General features: G+C 43.9%; 1 protein-coding gene across 4 annotated transcripts; it reads left to right on the forward strand.

Moving 5' to 3' along the window:
* The first annotated feature begins 3,526 nt into the window (after positions 1 to 3,526).
* Positions 3,527 to 19,314, forward strand: ZNF23 (zinc finger protein 23). 4 transcript variants are annotated; one of them, XM_071220031.1, is made up of 6 exons: positions 3,581 to 3,626; positions 4,015 to 4,135; positions 9,461 to 9,525; positions 11,747 to 11,923; positions 12,533 to 12,646; positions 17,056 to 19,314. In XM_071220031.1, exons 4-6 carry the CDS (start codon positions 11,890 to 11,892, stop codon positions 18,858 to 18,860), a joined length of 1,953 nt encoding a protein of 650 aa, XP_071076132.1. In that variant the 5' UTR covers positions 3,581 to 3,626; positions 4,015 to 4,135; positions 9,461 to 9,525; positions 11,747 to 11,889; the 3' UTR covers positions 18,861 to 19,314. The 4 variants fall into 4 exon arrangements, with proteins under 4 accessions (XP_024411874.2, XP_045047856.2, XP_071076132.1 ...); XM_045191920.2 differs by having other exon boundaries at positions 11,797 to 11,923; XM_024556106.4 differs by lacking the exon at positions 4,015 to 4,135 and having other exon boundaries at positions 3,527 to 3,626; positions 11,797 to 11,923.
* Positions 19,315 to 20,426: the final 1,112 nt, after the last annotated feature.

Consider the following 20,426-nt stretch of genomic DNA (forward strand, 5'->3'; position numbering starts at 1 on the left):
AAATTACCTGTGCCTTTCCATTTATACAAGGTTTTTTGTTGGTTTAACCCCTAAATATTTAAATTTTTCTTCATCTGTGCCTTAAACATTTATTATTAAGCTTATTCCTAAATATTTTTGGTTGCTTTGTTGCTTTTGTGAATAAGATCCCTCCCTGCCCTAGTATATTTCTCCACATAGTAAGTTGAGTACTTGGTTTATTTCATTCACAATATCAATAAAGAAGGGATATTTTACAATATTGAAACATCCTTAAACTCCTGGAATGAAACCTAACCAGGCTTTTATAACTTTCCCACAGTTTTCAGAGTAGAAGCAGGCAGAACAATTTTTTACTCTGTCATCTTAATATTGGGAACACCAAAAAAAAATGTTTTAATGTGAGATTTGTCCATTTTCCCTGGTGGGCCCGGAGGCCCTGGAATGGTGGGGCGGAGGGTACAGAAGAAGCCTTACCCAGCGGTGGGAGGAAACGTGGCTGCCAGCCCGGTATAGAGACAAATTTCCAGAATACTGATATATGAGAACCAGCCTAAGTTTTGAAGTACATTGTGTGCTTTTCCCTCATCTCAGTCCTAGGGGTGGTAGGATGTGGTCTTGGTTATTGATTCAAAGAGCCCAAATCAGTGTGGTTTAGGTATGATGAAAGCTTATTTCTCACTTGTGTATCATCTGAGGGTAAGCAGTCTAAGGCAGATACAGCAGCTCCATGACTACTTCTAGCTGCCGTGTCATCCCCAAGGGCCACATCTTCATCCACCTGGTCCAAGACGCTTACCTCCTTGATGGCATTCCACGTAGTTGGTGGGGTGGGGTACTGGCCCAGGGAGAGCATGTCACTTCTCTTTAAGGGCATGGCATCACTTTGCTTTAAAAGGGGCCAGGGAGCATGTTATTTTTCTGGACTATCTTTGTCTTGCTAGAGATTCTGCTACCGTTATAACAAGGGAAGAGCAGAGGTGGACAGGCAACATGTGGTCTCTGCTTCTGTAGAACTTCCGTAACTCGGCCTGTGCCTGACTTAGGAGTCGGAGCTTCCTGGTTGTTTAGGAGGCCTTATTTTCTTACCTATAAAATTAGGTGCCTGGTTTGTGATCTAACATTTGGGGCCAGCATTTCTGTGACGCTGATGTGCTAACTTCTTCCTTAGACAATCCTTTATTCCTACGTAAAGTTCTGCTTTCTGAGCCTAGGAAGTGGACACACCACTTATTGCCAAGAGCAGTGTTGCTCCCAGCAGTCACTCTGCCCAATTTCGGGACCACTTTCCTATCTGAATGAGAGAAGCCATATAAGTTGCTCATTCTGGGAAACAGTGATGATCAAGGTCAGGACAAAGCAGGGAAGGGCTCCTGGCAATGGTCAATGATCCCAGGCAGAAGACATATCCTAACTCCAGTGACACAGAAATAAAGAAGGGTTCTGCCCTGGAGTGGGAGCTGGAGCCTTTGGATTATGTCAACAACAAATACTTGTCACATACCTTCTTTGTGCCAGGCCTTGTGCTTTAGCTGAGGATAATGGAGTTGAACAAGATACAATAGGTATAGTCCCTGCTCCCTGCAGTGACCAGAGAAGACATAGTTAAATAAATGGTCACCATTAAATAAGCACAAATGAGTAAGCACTGAGAAATAGAGTGCTGTGATGCCTTGTAACTGGCGGGCCTCCCTTACACTGGGTGGTCAGGGAAGCTTGCTTTCCAAGGGAGATGGGAATTGAGCTGAGACCATGTAACAGTCAAGACAGGGTGGGAATGGAAGGGAAGGGCACTGCAGGCTTAGAAAATGGCCTGTTCTGCAAGAGGGGTGGTGTTGAGAGAGGGGGAGAATGGGAGCGCTAAGAGGCTGGAGAGGTGATTGTGGGCCCCTCCAACCACCTTCCAGTGCAGGGAGGGATCAGAGCTGGAATGAGAAAGGCCAGCCCTGTCAGGGTTGGGAGGGACCCTAATGGTGGTTCAATCCAGTAGCTTGTAGTGCCCTTCACCATCCCACCAAAGGCCCGTTGTAGGGTTTTGTGGGAGTATTTTTTGCTACAGTGTTTGGTGGTGGTGGTGGATGGAAACCAGGAGTGCCAGCAATCCTGCACTGTCCAGGAACCCTGTGATGTACAGGATGACATCACAGTGTCTCCTATTGAACAGTGTCTGCAGGCATTCCCATCTTCTTGGACGTTCATGCAGGTATAAACTGCTTATAAAGTCCCTGAATCTGGAACTGTTTTTCAGATAAACAATGTGTTTTTGCACCGTGTGCAAAACATGCTGATTCTCCAGGAATATGATCAAGACAAAATTGTACTGTGTTTCATTTAAACTTTGGCAAAAAGGGCTCACCATTTTGGATCCCACCTTGTGATTTCTGAAACACCAGCATAAGGCACAGCACTGTGGCTGCAGCGTTCAGGCACATTCTAAGTGAAAAGGCAAATATCTGACCACTTCCTGTGTCTCCTACCGCAGTAGTCATGACCAAACATTTGCACATTGAAATGTGTGTGTGTGGGGGGGGGTCCATTTATTAATCTAGACTTTATTGAGGACCTATCATGCTGAGTGCCAGGGATGGAGTGTGACCCAACGAGATTGTATTCATCCTCAGAAGACTTACAGTCTCACAAGGGTGGCATCTCTGTATCTTCAGGGAGAGATTATCTCCACCCACACTGAACTTCTTCACCAGCCTGACCATCCTTCACTAGCATGCAAGCCCCACAGTGAAAAACAGGGATTTTGCTGGCATTGTTTTCTACTGTTTCTCCAGCTCCTACTGCTGGTGGTGAATGTGGATGATGAGGCTGTCCCCGGAGTTGAGAGATGCAGAGGTTTAGAATCCTCTCTCCGAACCTCACAGAGACAGGGTTAGGAGGTTAGCCCGGCTCGAACTTCCACTGCCCGCTGGCCCCCTAGTCCAAGTCTCAGGAGGCCAGAGGAGAGGAAGAAATAGAGAATGTCCCCCTACTGGCCACCAGAATGTTAGGGTGGTCAGTGACTTGGGCTGTAAAAGAATTCACAAAGGGAAGAAAGGGTAGACAGTAAAACTTTTATCCACCTTCCAAGAAAGGAGAGGGGCATGGTACAGAGATACATCAGACATATGTGTTATAAATTACAAGTTATTTCCCGTTTATTTCTTTTATTACAGTTAAGGCATTAGTTTTTAAAATGTAGGTTGTCTATATTATCTATGCTCTTCTAAGTATTATGTATTATTTTCCCGACAGGAGAATAAAGTGGTCACTAGGAAATATGTTACAAAAAGAGTGGCTTTGCGTTTGATACCATGTAAACCACCGATCCAGTCCTTGGACTCCCAAATCTGGTTGCACCTACAGCTTTACTAATATACAGATTCTTCGCACCACCCCAAATGTTGAATGCAGCGCGGGTTGAATCCAGCTCTGGCTTCTGAATCTTGCCTTCCCTAGCCCACCCGCAAGAGCTAAGGCAACCTGAACCAGAGGCACCGGAGGGAGCTACAGACGAAAGGAACCCCAGCCCTGGCATTTGAGCGCAGGGGGCGGGGCCGGAGCACCACCGAGAGGGAGCGACGCTGCTCCTAGAGAGGCTCTGATGCGGCCCAGAGAAGCACTTCCGGCCGTGCCGCGGAGCCGCTACAGCTGCGGAGGTGAGTGTGGGCCTTCGGGCGCTGGGGTGGTACCCTCCTCCCGGAGGCTCTGGGTGCATAAGGGATGCCCTTCCAACCAGTTTGGAGCTGCGTCTCCTGCCCCTGTAGGCGGCGGCCCCTCCTCGTCTCCCGCCTTGAACTTGACGGCTGGAAACGTTCTGTGTCGTGGGAAGCAAAGTCTATGTTACTGTCCAATCCACGAAGCCCCGAATACTTAGCTCGGAAAAGATGCTATGGCTTTGGGGAAGATGTGCCGTAGCATCCAGAGGGTGGAATATTTGCAGGAGGGAAGCGGCCTGAGGTGATAGTCACGAGTCTTTTGACATGTGGAGGTCGTGCAGGGGCTATTACCAGGTTGGGATTGTATGCCCTTTGGTTCCTGACACAGGGGCGTGAATCAAGGCCCAGTGGAAGAGCTGCAAAAGGCAGGACATCTCCCATCCACCCAAGAGCAGAAGAAACGGGCTTTTGGAAGCTGGTGTCTTCTGGAGTGGCGTCAGTTCCAAAAGGTAACTGGCCCTACTCGTGAGCTGTGGGATGACAATGACCTGGGAATGCTTGCACCATATAATTACTGATTGCTGCGCCCCAGAACACGCATACAATCATTCCAGAATTGCTAATTCATATCCTCATGACCGGCAAATTTACTAGTGTCAACCAAGAAAGACCCGAGGCTATAAAACAAAAGTTTATTTGGGGTCTTAAAGGATTCAAATCCAAGAGATGCGGATTCAGGTAACAACCCAAACTAAGTTCTGGAGAGAACAAAGAAAGGCAGGGTTTATATAGACAAAAACCACAAAATGTAATTCTTTCATGCAATTGAAGGATTGCTGGCTAGGTTAACAGGGTTTGGTTAATTCCAATATGGAAGTGAGGGAGGTGAAAACTACTAAGGAAGGAAGTAGAAGTCGGTATATATCCACATAGCAGTTCTAAGATGTTTATGGTTCCAGCATGTTTAGGGCTCTGCCTTGAGCTGAGTTTAGCAACAGGTCTTGGTTTTGGGTTTTGATTTAGCAACGGAGTTCGCTAAGTAAGAGCAGCTCTGAAAACAGGCACAAAATGTGCATAGTCTCCACTTCCTTAAGAGCCTCTGGGCTCTGTTTTAAGTGACTCTCTTAGCAATGTTTATTCCATTTTATTTTTTTCCATGATCACTAACTAGAGGGCAGCATTTGAGTACAGGTCTATAGCCTTACAGTATTTAGTTAAAATACTGTTTTCCAAAGTTACTTAGTTCTTTTCTTTCCTAACACTTCAGTGTGGTTCTGTTATTCAGTTGTAGGACCGTTGGGCTCATTTGCTGTTGTGTTCCTTTTGTGGGTTGTTACCCCCATCTCATTCCTGGTTGGTTGATTTTATATATGTATGTACATATATTTACTTGGGTGTGTGAAACATTACTATGGTTATGAAAGTCAGACACATGCAGAGAAGTGTCACTCCCCCTCCTCCCTTCTACCCAGTTTCCTTCCATCCTGTCCCCATTCCAGGGCTCCTTTCTCCCACGTCCCACGCACACTTGGTGCAGCCATTCTCCTTAGGTTTTGGTTTATCCTTCCATTTCTTGGGGCATAAATGAGCAGAGCACATTTTCTTATACTTCTTTTTTGTTGTCATTACACAAAAGAGAGCACACTACCTTTTGCACTTCACCTTTTTTTTTAATTTAACAATATACTCTAGAAATTACTCTATATCATAGAGATGACTGTATTTTTTAAAAGTGCCATTCACATATACACAAGACTGCATCTAGTCTGCCAGTTAAGAAGCATCAGAGTAGAATGAGCACCGTGAACACGCCACCCCACTAAGAAGGAGAACGTGACCGGTACTGCCGCGCTTGTTTATGCGCCTCCCCAGCCCAGCTCGCCACCCCTAGAGGCAACAACTGTTTTGAATTTTGTGCTAATATAGCCTTACTGTTTTTAAAAATAATTTTGTCATGTGTATGTGTATATGTAAATAATGTGTTTAGTTTGCTTTTGAGCTTTGTGAAAATGACATAGTGCTTGTAGTCACCTAGACTTGCGTAACTCAATATTGTGTTCCTAGATTCATCCATGTCGTTCTGTGTAACTGAGTCATTCATTTTTGCTGCTTGATAATGTGCCATTGTTAAAAACTGTATGACAACTTACTTATGCATTCTAATGGACATGCAAGTTGCTTCCAGGTTTTGGCAATTAAAATACTGCTGACAATGAATAATTCTGTAATATCTCCTACACATAGAGTTTCTCTAGGGTATAAGTTTTTAAATTTAAACATGAATGTAGAATTTTTTTTTAAGATTTTATGTATTTACTTTTAGAGAAGGGAAGAGAAGGAGAGAGGGAGAGAAACACCAGTGCGTGGTTGCTTCTCGTGCGCACCCTCCTGGGGACCTGACTTGCAACCTCGGCATGTGCCCTGAGTGGGAATTGAACCAGCATCCCTTTGGTTTGCAGGCTGGCACTCAATCCACTGAGCCATACCAGGCACGGCTGAAGGTTGAATTTTATCAAACACCTTTTGTCATCTATTTAGATGAAGAGTATGTTTATCTTGCTTTGATTTATTAATGTGGAAAAGTATACTAATCTGTATCCTAATATTGACCAGAGGTACATTTTCTTGTACTTCTTTTTTGTTGTCATTACACAAAAGATTACTTGTGTTCATGGGATGACCCCTCTTATGCATGGTACATCACTTTAATGGATTATTGGGGTCTATTTCTTATTATTTAGGATTTTTTTTGCATCAGTACTCATAAATGAGACTTGTCTATGGTTTCATATCTGTATTGTGCTGGTGTCACCCAACTCAAGTGGTTTGCCAGTTAGGGTGTTCTATTCAAGAACGAGATGTGGTCGTTGTTAGGTAGTTTTATCTACTTGCAGCAAGTAAAAGATACAGATTCACATCCAAAGCTCTTTTCCTGGAAGAGAGGCCTAGCCAGTACTGATGTTCACTATTCAGTCAATTACATGTTGATTTCTTCTTTTGTAGTTGGCTAAATTTGTCTGGGTTTGGTTAACTGTATGTTGATTCCTTCCTTCCTTTCTTACTCCTTCCCTCCTTTCCTTTCTCCCTTCCTACAGTTGACTAAACTCTTGGATTGGGTGGTCAAGCCCATCCTGGGTGGACAAACTCAAGTGGCCACAGCTGCATCTGCAAAATGCTGTGCTACATTTTAACATTTAACAAGAATAGCGTTTAGTAAGAACTGCCCAGACCTTGATACCCTTGTCCTATCTAACACTGGCATGATCAAAAGACTGGAAAACTTATTTTGTTCTTCTCTGCTACAGTTTAAATAATGTTGGAATTACTCATTCCTTCAAGATTTGAAAAGATTTGCCCATGATACATATGGGCTTAGTGTTTTGTAAGAGTTCACTCTTTACAGGCTATCTCAGTTTAAGTAACATAATCACAGAATACAGAGAAAAATCCATGCGATAAAAATCAGTAGAGTTGATTCATTAGATTCATATAGAATTACATGTTCTTCCAACATAGAATGAGTTTTCTTTTTAAGCATCTGTAGACTTTTTAGGTGGCCACTTCAGCTATTTAAAAAACTGAAAAAAAAAAAAAAAACCCACCTCAAACATCTTTAAAGCAGGAGTAAATATATCAGGCTATTTAAACACCATGCAGTAAAGCCAGAAATTATGAACAGAGAAGAAATTTATAACATACTATCCTAAGCAATTCTTAGGTCAGGGAAAAACACAGTTGCTGACTAGCTATAAAATAGTAATTAAAACATGACGTAAAACTTCTAGAATGTGGCTAATAGTGTATTCAGAGGAAAATGTATGGCCTTATGGGTTTTAATTGCCAAGTAGGAAAGGATGAAAATAAATGAATAAACCATGCAACCTCAAGAAGTTAGAAAAGAAGGCTTTTGTAGTCTAGTTTCCCCCAAAGCAGAACACACGGCAAGACTTGTGTGCAGGTAGTTTAGTTGGAAATGTAGTCCTGGGCAGAGGGAAAGACAAGAGGAGTGACAGGGAAGGAAGGAGAGCCGTACAGGGGTGCTTTGTCAGTCTGGTGCTCTGTCTTGCAGGATCCTGGAAGAGATTTGGAATCTCATGTGGGGGACTAACAGGGAAAACATTTATCCATTGATCTCTGTCTCCCATTCAATGGTGGCACCGCAGACAGGAACTCTTCTGCACTTCAGGGATCAGGTGTCCACAGGTTTCTGCAGGTGTTTTATACAGGACACCAGAGAAGCCCCAGGGCAGGAGTCAGGCGTCTGTGGTGTGGATTCTTACAGAGGCATTGATAGGTTGTACCTGCACAAAGCTGATCTAAGCTTTTGGCACTGGACGAAGAGTGAGACAAAAGGAACACAGTGGTGCAGAAGCTGTCTCTTATGGAGCTAAAGAAACAGAATGAAAAAGCAGAACTTAATGAATTAAAAACAAATACAAAAAGAGCAGTGTTCTAAATAAACAAAAAAGCTGGTTCATTTAAAACGAAACGACATTAAAATAGATAAACCACTGCTCAGCCTTACTCTGTTAGTCTGTTTGGGATGCCACAACCAACTGCTGTCGACCATGTGGCTTTGACAACAGAAACGTATCTTACAGCTCTGGAGGGTGGACGTCCCAGATGAAGGTGCTGGCTGATTTGGCTCTTGGTAACACCTCTCCTTGGGTTTCAGGTGGCTACCTTCTCATTGTGTGCTCATGTGCCAATGACGGAGAGCTCTAGGTCTCAGCCCTATCAGATTAGGGCCCTACCCTTATGACCTCATTTAACCTTATTACCTCCTTGACAGTCTTATCTCTAAATATAGTCACATTGGGGGTTAGAGCTTTAGCGTATAATTGGGGGGGGGCACACATTCAATCCATAACACTTACCAAGGAAAACGTCTGAAAGCACATATATTCAAAAGAAGAAGTGAGAAAAGCAAAGTACCTCTAGATATGAAGGAAACAAAAAGAATCATAAACCAGTGTTTTCTGCTACTACACTCAAGTTGAAATCCTGGGAGACATAGATGAGATTTTAGGACAGTATAAATTTCAAGACCGATTTTAGAATCAATGAAAATCTTGAAAATCAGAAACTAAGCAGCCCCTGTGTTTTGGAATATTACGAACAAGGGGCTCGGGGTCATGGGGCCTAGATGCCATAGCCATCCTCTCTCTCAGGAAGCTGAGGTCTTGGCGTCTTTGCTCTCAGGAGGCTGGAAAGTATGAGGAGCAGCCTGGTACCTCACCTCTGGCCCAGCTTCCTCCAGGTAAGTGTGGGTCATGAGGAAGGCTGACCTCGCAAGGTCTCCACAGAGACATTAGGACTCTTGAGGACACTGAGCTGTGTGAGGAAACAGGCAGGATGTGGGGGAGCAGCTGTTCCTTTGTAGGCGCTGCCTCCCTGGCCCTGACTCTTAGGTCTGTGTGCTGGGGCTGCAGCCCCTCCAGCCTGTCGTCTCTTGCTGTGTAATCAAGGACCATAGTTGTTCAGAGAAAGAGAAATAAATCAAAGATCTTGGTAATGTTCTGTCTCTTGAGCTGAATCACTGATACATGAGTATTTGTTTTAGTATTCTTTAGGCTCTGCAAACATTTTTATGGTATGCTTTTGTGTGTATGGTATATGTCAGAACTGTAAAATCTTAGGGTTCCTGGTAGTGAGCATCAGTGTCATGGCTGGGAGGAGTCCTGGGTGCTGAGCGAGTGAACAGATCCCCCCCTTCTTCCTACGGCCCCTCCTGCTCGCACTCCTGTTTGGACACAGGCTACTGGTGTCTTAGATCTTCCGTGTCTGATTGGGGTGGCTTGCCTCACACCTGCTTCTCTCTGTGTTTCTCTTAGCTCCAGCCCTTCTCTGAGAGGGAGACCAAGCAATGGCAGCCATGATCCTGACAGCCTGGCCCCAGGTGAGCTGTGGGTTCTTCAGGTCTTCCTGTGAACAGTTTCAAATCGAAGAAACTGAGAAGGGAAGCTGGAGAGGGCCTCCATGCTAACTCCTGCCAGACTGGAACTTGCGGAAGGAGTGGCGATGTGAAGGGATGGAAACAGCAGGAGAGCGTGCGTGAAGTCAGGGGTGTGGTTTTGGACACAGTGAGGTTCTTTGTTCCTCTGGTAGAAGAGCTCCCCCAGCAGAGGACTGTAGGGAATAGGAGATGTGGATGCTGACCATGTAGGATGCTGCAGGTATGGGTGTGAACGAAGGAAGTAGCAGAGGACTGGGACTCCCAGGGACTGGGGCGTAGGTGAAGAGGAGCCAGATCAGTGTAAAGGACAGCTGTGCTTCTAATTTAGGGGAAGACAAAGGGGTTAGTGTCAAGGGAGGAAAAAAACTGGAAGCCCTGTGGGACATGAGGTCTCATTGTGTCCTGAGAGGCTTTCAGGGCTTGGGGTGCACGGACTCAAACTTTAGGTCTCCGATGAGAGCTCTGGACCCTCTACCCCAGAAAAATGTACATGCGAACCAAATTTTCCATACAATTTCAGGGACTTCATGGACCCCCTGAAGCTCATCCATGGGCCTCCATGGATGGCAGGTTGGGAATAATCATAGTCACAGTAACTCCAGTAACATCGCTTGAGGCTTCCTATGCTACAGGCACCATACTAAGCACTTTGCATGGATCGCTCATTCCTGACACCTGCCCTCTGAGATAGGCGCTAGGTTGGGCTCATTAATCCGCAAAAGACACAAAGGCAAAGGGAGATAGAGTGACTTGCCCAAGGTCACACAGCCATTGTGTGAATGTTAAATTGTTTTAAATTGACTTGAGAAAGAGAGAGAAGCATCGATTTGTTGTTCCACTTATTTATGCATTCATTGGTTGATTCTTGTAGGTGCCCTGACCAGGGATTGAACCCACAACCTTGGTATATCTGGATGATACTCTAACCAACTGAGCTACCTCGCTAGGGCCCACTGTGTGATTCTTAATGGCCCAACCTTATGACACGTATGGAACCAGTGATGTTAACTTTGTCAGATCTGTGATGGCTGTGTAGGGAATGACTTTCAGGGAGGTTCAAAAGCAGGGTGATAACTCCAGAAAGAATTCCACTGGTCCAGGCAACGTGGGCTTCCTCAAGGGAAGCACTTGTTAAAGAGGGGGAATCTAATTCAAGTAATCCTTCAGATAGAAGTCTTTAGGACCTAGAGTCAGAGTTAGGAGGTAGGGGTGAGGGAGAAGGAGGAGTTCAGAATGACTCCCCAGGGTTCTAGCTGAGGATTCTCGCACGGATGGTGGTGGATGGCACCAGGTGCGTTGTGAATTCATTTACCTGGTTAAAGGGTGGTGGCAGTGGACAGTGAAGGCATCTGATTTTGTGCAGAGAAGTTGTTTGACCTGTCCATGGTCACACAGTAAGTGACTTATAGAAACACCCAGAAGTTGGACTAGATTTGTTGCTGGGTAGAGGTTGGTAGAGTCAAGCAAGACAGATCCTGGCAGAGAGGAGTTGGCAAGTCCCTGCCAGTGTGTCCCCAAGGTTGTTAGAGAAGGCTGAGTGGGGCAGGGAGCAGCCAGAGGAGGAACCATAAATTCTTGGGTGAAGTTGGAAAGGATGGGGCTTGAATGGGAGAGGGTAACAGAAAACATCAGGTCTTCAGCAAGACCTGTCTGGAAGCAGAATGGACTGCTGCCTCCACCCCCCCACTGCTGTCTCCAAGCCACTCTGGGCAGCACTGAGCTTCCTCCACTGGAGGTTCTGAAGCAGAGGCTGATGGTGAGAAAGTTAGTGATGGGAATCAGGCTGCAGATGGGGCCTGATGAGATGGAAGCCATGGCCGTTCCTTCGGGGTGGGTCAAGGTTTGCGGATGAGGGCAAGGTGTGGGGAGCAGCACCGGGCTCACGTTAGGCACAAGGAGCAGAACGAAGAAGCCAAGATCTTGAGATGAAGTAGGAATGCTCAGTTCAGTCCTGAGCTGTATTTGCCTGTGAGGGAATGGTTATATTACTGTGTTTTTTATAAGTATAAAAATGACATAAGGTTTCTTTAACATAAGAGAAGTCAGATAATTCCCGGGTATACTTTCCAGGTGTTTTTCTCAAATCTTTCGCCTTGTTCTTAATTTTGTGCTCTTCACAAGCTCCCTCCCCAAGCCCTTATACTGCCCTCTGCCCCTTACTTAGGGCCTGAGCCATGGAATTGGCCCTAGGGCAGCAGGAACCTGTTGTTTCAGAAGTCGGTGACCTTCGAGGATGTGGCTGTGTACTTCACCCCAACGGAGTGGGATGGCCTGTCCCCTGCACAGAGGGCCCTGTACAGGGATGTGATGCTGGAGAATTATGGGAATGTGGCCTCCCTGGGTAAGGCTTCTTCCCCTGACCCAGATTCTGCCCGTTGGGGTTTCCTGACTTCTTTTTCCCTTACACGTTACAGGTGGGGTCTCCAGTAATCCTTCACTGAGTGGGAACACCAGCACCTGAGATTCCTAGTCCCCTAGACCCAGCAGTTGCTGGGAAGAGCAAACCCCAAGCCCTTTTTACAGTCAGTGTAGGACTTTGCTGGGACTAGTATGCATTTTTTTTATGTGTTGGACAGTGTGGAAAAAGTAACTTCCTGTTTCACAGCGTTATATTTAGGTTCCCCCTCACCCTGCCTGCATCTTAGGTCTTTCCAAGGATGTCAGTGTACCCTGAATATCTCAGGCCAAGCTTAAAAAGTGGCATCCCTTGGCACAGATTCTCCCTGTTTGTTCTGCATGAAGTCTCTTGGGCCCACAGTCGGGGCCCTTCTTAAGACCCTCCCCACCAATACACCATATAAGAACCCCTCCCCCCAGCAGTCCTTAGGCATGGACACCCTGGGGCTCTTACCTTCCCTCTCCACTGCAGAGCCAATCTGAGAAGAGGCTGAGGAACTCACCCACGGGAGATTATTCACCCTTCTCTCCTATTTCCTTGCCCCCAAAACAGGATTTCCACTTCTCAAGCCTGCTGTGATCTCACAACTGGAAGGAGGAGGTGAGCTGGGGAGCCCATCTCTGCTGGCCGCCGGAGTAGGCTCAGACCCTCCAGGCCTCTGGACAGGTAAGGGAGGCGCATGTTGCCCATTATGCTGGAAAGTTTAACTTTTAGGAAGAAAGAGTTAGCATGTAAGCCTGAGTTAACGTATTAGCAACATATAAGCACGCCACATTTATTGGCCAGCTGTACAGAATAAAATTTAAATAAATTTTGGTGATTTACAGAGACAGGTTCAATTGAGACTTTTTCTGACTATTTTTACAATTTGCTATTTCTTTCTAATTCTAAGAATAGCTCATTTTTCATATACTTCATTCTAACTCTTTTGAATCCTAATTTTAGAATTCTACCTTGCTGAGAAAAAAAGGAATAGATTCAGTAATTTGGGTGGGTGTTCTTGCCTTTTCTCTAATCATTGTCTGTTTAATGCAGAGGATACAGAATCAACAGTCTTTTCACACAAAATGGCATAATTACCTGGTGGTTAAAAGTATAGTTTCTGGAGCAGACTTTGTGAGGTTCATTCCCAACTGTGCTACTTTCTAGTTGTGTAACTGTGACAGGTCAGTTACTGAGTTGTCTGAGAACCAAGGTTCTCATCTGTGAACATGGAATAATAATAATAGAGCTAGGTTATTAGTGCTAGTCTTAACAGGTTGAGGACAAATGAGATAATGTGTGTCATGTACGTGGTTTATAGTGTGTGCTCGATGATATATTAGTTTTTATTATTTTTGGTGTTTTGGAGGAGACAGCTTTATAAAGTAAGTTGTAGGGAATAAGGCAGAAGGGAGGGAGTACCCTCAATTCAGTGCTTCTCAGACCATGGGTAAATGAATTACCTGGGCGTCTTACAAATATGCAGATTGTTCTTCAGCAATCTGGTGTAGGGCTGAGATTCTGCATTTCTGTTAAGTTACCAGGTGATGCCAACACTCTCGGTTCCCACACCACACTTGAAATAATGAGGTTCTCACTGGCTCAAGCAGAGTAGCTACCAGATGACTTCCCGTTTCCCATGTGGCCCAGCTTTACTTCCTGCTTTTGGGGTCCAAAAGATTCTCTTACATCCTTTCAATGAATCCTCCTTTTTTAAAAGATGGTTTCAGCCCTGGCTGGTGTGGCTCAGTGGATTGAGTGCCAGCCTGCGGACCATAGGGTCATAGGTTCAATTCCCAGTTAGGGCACATGCCTGGGTTGCAGGCCAGGTCCCCAGAAGGGGGTGCGTGAGAGGCAACCACACATTGATGTTTCTCTCCCTCTCTTCCTGACTCTCTTCCCCTCTCTAGAAATAAATAAATACTTTAATAATTTAAAAAATAAGATGGTTTGAGGGATTTTTGTTCCTGTCATTCAGCCAGGTGATCCCTGACCAACAAAGATATGTTTTGGACATGGAGAATTTGAAGTGGTTGGCATACAGAGGGAGAAAAAAAAATGATATTGTGGAGATCCTTAATCAAAGGCGTCTGGATTTCATTCTATAGGCAGCAGATAGTCCTGAAGTGTTTGAACAACCCATCATGACCTTAGCTGAAGATAGAAACGTTGGTCTAGTTAGCGTGTGTAGGTTTATTGGGGTGAGGACTCAAATAGGTTTTAGGCAGGCAGAACCGGAAGGCATGGGCACAGGGCCTGTGCCAGCAGAGTTGACTCTCTTTAAAAAAAAAACAAACTGTTTTTCAGAAGCCCCATCTATTGATTTCCGTTTAAATCTTATTTGTTGGAACGAGCAAATGGCCATCTACACTGCAAGAGAGGGCGGAAAATACAGTTTTTAGCTGTAATTTTTATTGCTACCTTGTAAAAAAATGGAGGATGTGGTAGTGAGGAAGAAAGGGAGAGCAGATATTTGACCAACCAGTAATCAGCAACATGTGCCACACAACGGGATTTGGTAAATAGGTCAGTGTGTAGAAAAATTGGCAAAGAATGTAAGTGGTTCATCCACATAAGAAGCACATATTTTAATCAATGTAAAAAATGTTCACCCTCAGTAGAAATCAGTGAAATACAAATTACAACAAGATGTTTGACCGATATATTGAAAACAACTAAATTATAGTAAGTGATGGTGAGAGTATAGCAAAACAGGAATAGACTTCTGGAGGAGAACGTAAGTTGGGAGTTTTTTAGAGAGTACTTTAGCAGTACATACCAAGAGCCCTTTAAAAATTTGTACTTGATAAACTGGATAGTCCTTTTTAGAGCTATATCCTAATAAAGTAATTGAGATACAGACAAAGATGCATGTGCGTGAAATTTCATTATAATTTTATATAATGAAGTAATGGAAATAACCTGAATTTTCACATAGAAAGAATAAATTGGGGTACCTCTCAAAAGATACAAAGTTATGAGATGAGTATTAGGGATGCAATGGACAACATGATGACCACCTAGCCCTGCTATATGACGTATGATACAGTTGTTAAGGGAGTAAATCCTGGGAGTTCTCATCACAAGGGGAACATTTTTTTCCCTATTTTTAAAAAAGATTTTATTCATTTAATTTTAGAGAAGGGGGGAGGGAGGGAGAAAGAGAGGGAGACAAAGAGCAGTGTGCAAGAGATACATTGATCAGTTGCCTCTTGCACACACCTAGCTGGGGACCTGGGCCACAACCCAGGCATGTCCCCTGACCAGGAAATCAAACTGGTGACTCTGCAGCTTGCACTCATGCCACTGAGCCACACCAGCCAGGGCTCCTTTATTTTTTTATGTTATCTGTGTGAGAAGGTGGATGTTAGCTGAACCCATTGTGGTCATCATTTCACTGTATATGTAAATCAAACCACCATGCAATGTGCCTTAAACTTACACAGCAAGGTATGTCAATTATTTTTCAATAAAACTGGGAAAAAAGAAGGTACCTATGTAGGATGGAGTACTATTTAGCAATTAAAAAATATTTCTACAGAATATCTAAGGACATTGGAAAATTATCATTATTAATGTGAAGGAGGGAAAACTTCATTTTTGAAAAAAATGTTTTGAGAAAAATGATTGGAAGGAAAATGATTGGGGAAGAGACGCCTCAGAAGATCGGCAGTAGTTACTGTCAGGTGGTTGTATTTCAGGTCATTTGAATTTTCTTTTTTGTAAGTTTCTGATGCTACAGATGGATATTATTTTTATAATTGGGGGAAATCAATAGTATTTTGAAAATATTCATTAGGGAGATTCAGGTCATTGGAGTCTATTGAGGGTGAATTTAATAACATACTGGGGCAGGGGGCATATTACATGCTGTTGAGAAGAGATGACAGATGAAAAATAGAGATAGCATTTGGGGCCCACTTTTGAGAAATTTGGGAACAAATGCAGAGGTCAAATGTAGCTCTGTTGGGACTATAGGGGTTGTAGAGAGATGAATGGGTTTATAGAAAGAATTTTATGGGATGACCAGTTTTAGGATTGAGTGTAGAAGTAAAAAGAAAGGCAAGGAGAATGCAGCAGTGTTCTGGAGGGGGCGGGAAAGGATGGGATTAAAAGGATCAGTAGTGGACCTAAATAGAGCCTTTCTGAAGTAGAGAAAAAAGAAGTTGAAGGAGGAATTTTGGAAAGCCTAGAGTTTTAGGTTCTTTTTTAAAAAATTTTTATTGTTATTCAATTACAGTTGTATGCCTTTTCTCCCCATCCCTCCACCCCACCCCAGCCGAAGAGTTTTAAGTTCTGAGGAAAGAACCAAACTTCTTTCCTTTTTGCTTCTTGGTATTGCTAACACTTGCCATCCCTAGTATTGCCACATGTTGGATCCTGTGCCTTTTCCTACTTATTTCCATTTTTATTAACAGAGGACTCGATGACATAGGGGGAACTGAGGAGAAACTGCAGAGTGTAGGAAAGCATGGTGTGATGGAAAGAATGCTCATTTGGTGGATAGGACCTAGAATTTTGTCCACTGCTGGATTCTCTTTCAGCAGGTTGACAAAGAGAAGGTTGAATTCTCTTTCAGCCTTCATGTTGTTGGTCATTGGTTTAGAGGCAGGTAATCTTTTAAAATCATTACTTTCAAATTTATAATATTGTCACATGTTCACAACAGCACAGAGTATAAAATGTGTGTGTTAGGGGTGGGGGTGGGGGGACCTACCAAACTTTCAGTGCTCAGTTTCTTGTGTTTTCTTCCAGAAGTTTTCTAGGCACATACAGATATATATGTCTATGTCAGTCCTTTTAATTTTCCTTTACATGAATGGAATCTACTCTACATACCATTTCTCAACTTGCTTTCCCACTTAACAGTATACCTCGGGCATCTCTTCCTGTCAGCATATATGGATTTGTTTCATTTTCTTGCCAGCTACATATTATTCTACCTTATGGATGAACCTTAGATTCTTTGACCTAGATTTTAAAGACCCCTTTGATTATTCTGATCCTTTATTCTTTCTAGCACAGTTCTTTTTTTTCTAACATGGTTCTTACTTGACATTTTATGTTTTGTTTTGTTTTTTTTTTTATGGTAGATATTGATATCCAGACTGACAGTGATGTAACAAAGGAACTGTACAAAGAAAAACTTAATGCATCATTTGTACTCCAGGGGAGCTTTTCCCAGGAAACAGACTTCTCAGAAGCCTATGTTGCAGAAAAACAACGGCAGGAAGTTCACCTAGTAGGAAGTATGAAGAAAGAAAACAGCAGTGTTATTGATGGAACAGTGGAAGACAACACAGACCCAATGGAGGAGTGTTTGTTTAGTCAGAGTCCAAACTTGAACCAGTGTCATGCCATCCTCTCCACTGGAGAGGAACCCCCTAAGTGTATGGGATTGAAGAAAGCCTTGAACTTTGACACAAAACTTGCTTATCATGAGATAAGTAATTCTAGAGAAAGACCTTTTGAATGTGAAGAATTAGTGGAAAACTTTAAGTATAACTCTCAACTTAATCATCATCAAGATAGCTGCACTGGGGAGCAGCCCTACCAATGTAAGGAGTGCGGCAAAGCCTTTAGCGTTAAGGCAAAATTAATTTGGCATCAAAGACTTCATAGTGGGGAGAAACCCTTCATATGTGTGCAGTGTGGGAAAAGCTTCAGTTACAGTTCCCATTACATCACACACCAGACAGTCCACAGTGGGGAGAAGCCCTATCAGTGTCAGGTGTGTGGGAAAGCCTTCAGTGTTAACGGGAGTCTAAGCAGGCATCAGCGAATCCATACAGGAGAGAAGCCCTATCAGTGCAAGGAGTGCGGAAATGGCTTCAGCTGCAGCTCTGCGTATATCACACATCAGAGAGTGCATACTGGGGAGAAACCTTACGAGTGTAATGACTGTGGGAAAGCTTTCAATGTTAATGCAAAATTAATTCAACACCAGAGAATCCACACTGGAGAGAAACCTTATGAATGTGATGAGTGCGGGAAAGGCTTCAGGTGCAGTTCCCAGCTTAGGCAGCATCAGAGCATCCACACGGGAGAGAAGCCCTGTCAGTGTAAAGAGTGTGGGAAAGCCTTCAGTAATAATGCAAAACTCATTCAGCATCAGAGGACCCACACAGGTGAGAAGCCCTACAAGTGTACTGACTGTGGAAAAGCCTTTGGTGTCAAAGGGAAGTTGATCCAGCACCAGAGAATCCACACAGGTGAGAAGCCCTACAAGTGCAACGAATGTGAAAAAGCTTTCAGGTGTAACTCCCAGCTTCGGCAGCATCTGCGCATCCACACTGGAGAGAAGCCCTATGAGTGTAATGAGTGTGGAAAGGCCTTCAGTGTCAATGCTAAACTAATGCAGCATCAGAGGATTCACACTGGGGAGAAACCGTTTGAATGTAATGAGTGTGGGAAATGTTTCACATCTAAAAGAAACCTACTTGATCATCACCGAATCCATACTGGAGAAAAACCTTATCAATGTAAGGAATGTGGGAAAGCCTTCAGTATCAATGCCAAACTAACTAGGCATCAGAGAATACACACTGGGGAGAAGCCTTTCAAATGCATGGAATGTGAGAAAGCGTTTAGCTGTAGTTCTGACTATATTGTACACCAGAGGATCCATACTGGAGAGAAACCCTTTCAATGTAAGGAGTGTGGAAAAGCTTTCCATGTTAACGCCCATTTAATTCGGCATCAGAGAAGTCACACTGGAGAGAAACCCTTCAGGTGTGTGGAGTGTGGCAAAGGCTTCAGCTATAGTTCTGACTGTATTATACATCAGACTGTCCACACTTGGAAGAAACCCTTTGTGTGTAATGTGTGTGGCAAAGCCTTCAGGTTTAGCTTCCAACTTAATCAGCATCAGAGTGTCCATAGGGAAGGAAAATCCTAGTGAGGAGGATGTAGAAAACTCAAGATTAATGCCGAACTGACTCAGATGTTGTCAGATTTACCCTGGTGGGAAACCCAGAGAGAGAAATTAATATGGCAGTCTTCACATGGAAACAGACTTCTATCATTTTGTTCCATTTTAAATCAGGAATGATGACCAGTTAAAAAGTAACATTCAAAAACAAATAGTTTGTTCTACACCAACAACCAATTAGAATATATCCCATTTCCAACACCATCAAGAAAAGTAGATTTTTCTAGGAATAAACTTCATTATATTGGAGGACCTGCATGGATCTCCACTGAGGGCCACAAAAGGAAATTTAATGGGGGAGAGAGAGAGAAACCTTGCTCTTTGATAGAAAAACGTAAAGATAATCACTCTACTTAATTTATTTCCCTTTCATTTTTGACAACAAGCATGCATAACTTTTGTAAAGAAGAAAAACAATAAAGATTTCCTTAAAAGAAGAATGTGAGTAAATTTTTTATTTTCATGAAATAGAGAAACCCTTCCTAAGCATCAGATGAAATCTAGAAACCAAATAAGGGAAAATAGTAACAAGTTGACTTCAAAATTAAATACCTGTCTTTGTTTTAAATAATCCAGAATAAGGTTAAACAATAAAGCACAAATGTAGAAATAACTGTAAAATTTGTTATATAAAAGTAGTACATGCAAAGAGGTCTTACCATTAACAGGAAGATAAGTAATCTAATAAAACCCCACAAGTGACACAAGCAGGCAGCTTTTAAAAAGATACAACAATGACTAAGATGTTCAGTCTCGATAGCACTCCGGGGAGTGAAAATTAGAACGTGCATGCAGCCACACACAGGAAGCCCCCAGACCTTCCTCCCACAGACTCTCCTAGTCACACACATCAAACGTGGACAGAGAGAGACGGGTGCAGGCCGCCTCCCTGCCCCAGGCATACCTGCTCCCGTGCTCTAGCTGAGTGAGCAGAGTTGGCTAGGACTGCTGTCTTGAGTTCTTCAAAGGAAATATCCCTGTCAGAAAGCTAATGACAGTATAGGACCTGAGCAGTGTCTGGAGATGCCATTGTAATAAGTCCCCCTCTCCCCACCTTCAAGCTAGGAGCTGAGCATGTGTGGAGGCAGACCCTGGAGCAGGACCCTCCTTCCCCTGACCCTCTGACCCTGCTCCTGTGGGAAATTCCAGACCACTTTGACCCAGAGATGCCCCTAGTCATGGGGTCCAAGTCCATTTACTTACAGGGAAACAGGCCCAGAGATGGCTGGCATTGCCCCTGGTCACACAGCAAACCAGTGGCTGATGTGGTCACTTACCCAGGCCAAAGGAGGTTAGAGAACCACAGCTCGCTCTGACCTTCCTGGTTCACAGACAACCTGTAGGTGGCTTCTGGTTGTGCCCGTCGGGGGAGGTGGGAACAGGAAATCCTACAGTCCTGGTTCCCAGCAGGGTCTGGCAGTTCGTGCTGTGGCAGAAACCGGGCAGGGACTTGAGGAGGGTCAAGAGTCCCTGAAGACAAATTGATGTCTCCAGAATCTGCCACCAATGTTCTGTGTCACCTTGGCCTCTCTG

This window comes from Desmodus rotundus, chromosome 12 (assembly GCF_022682495.2).
Source record: "Desmodus rotundus isolate HL8 chromosome 12, HLdesRot8A.1, whole genome shotgun sequence".
In the NCBI taxonomy this organism is placed as follows: Eukaryota; Metazoa; Chordata; class Mammalia; order Chiroptera; family Phyllostomidae; genus Desmodus; species Desmodus rotundus.

Excerpts from the sequence above, each read along its gene's own strand:
- ZNF23 (XM_024556106.4), top strand. The coding sequence starts at position 9,493 with ATGGCAGCCATGATCCTGACAGCCTGGCCCCAG. Across the intron at positions 9,526-11,796 it reads TCCTGACAGCCTGGCCCCAG|AAGTCGGTGACCTTCGAGGA; the intron begins GTGAGCTGTGGG and ends CTGTTGTTTCAG. Across the intron at positions 12,647-17,055 it reads CCCTCCAGGCCTCTGGACAG|ATATTGATATCCAGACTGAC; the intron begins GTAAGGGAGGCG and ends TTTTTATGGTAG.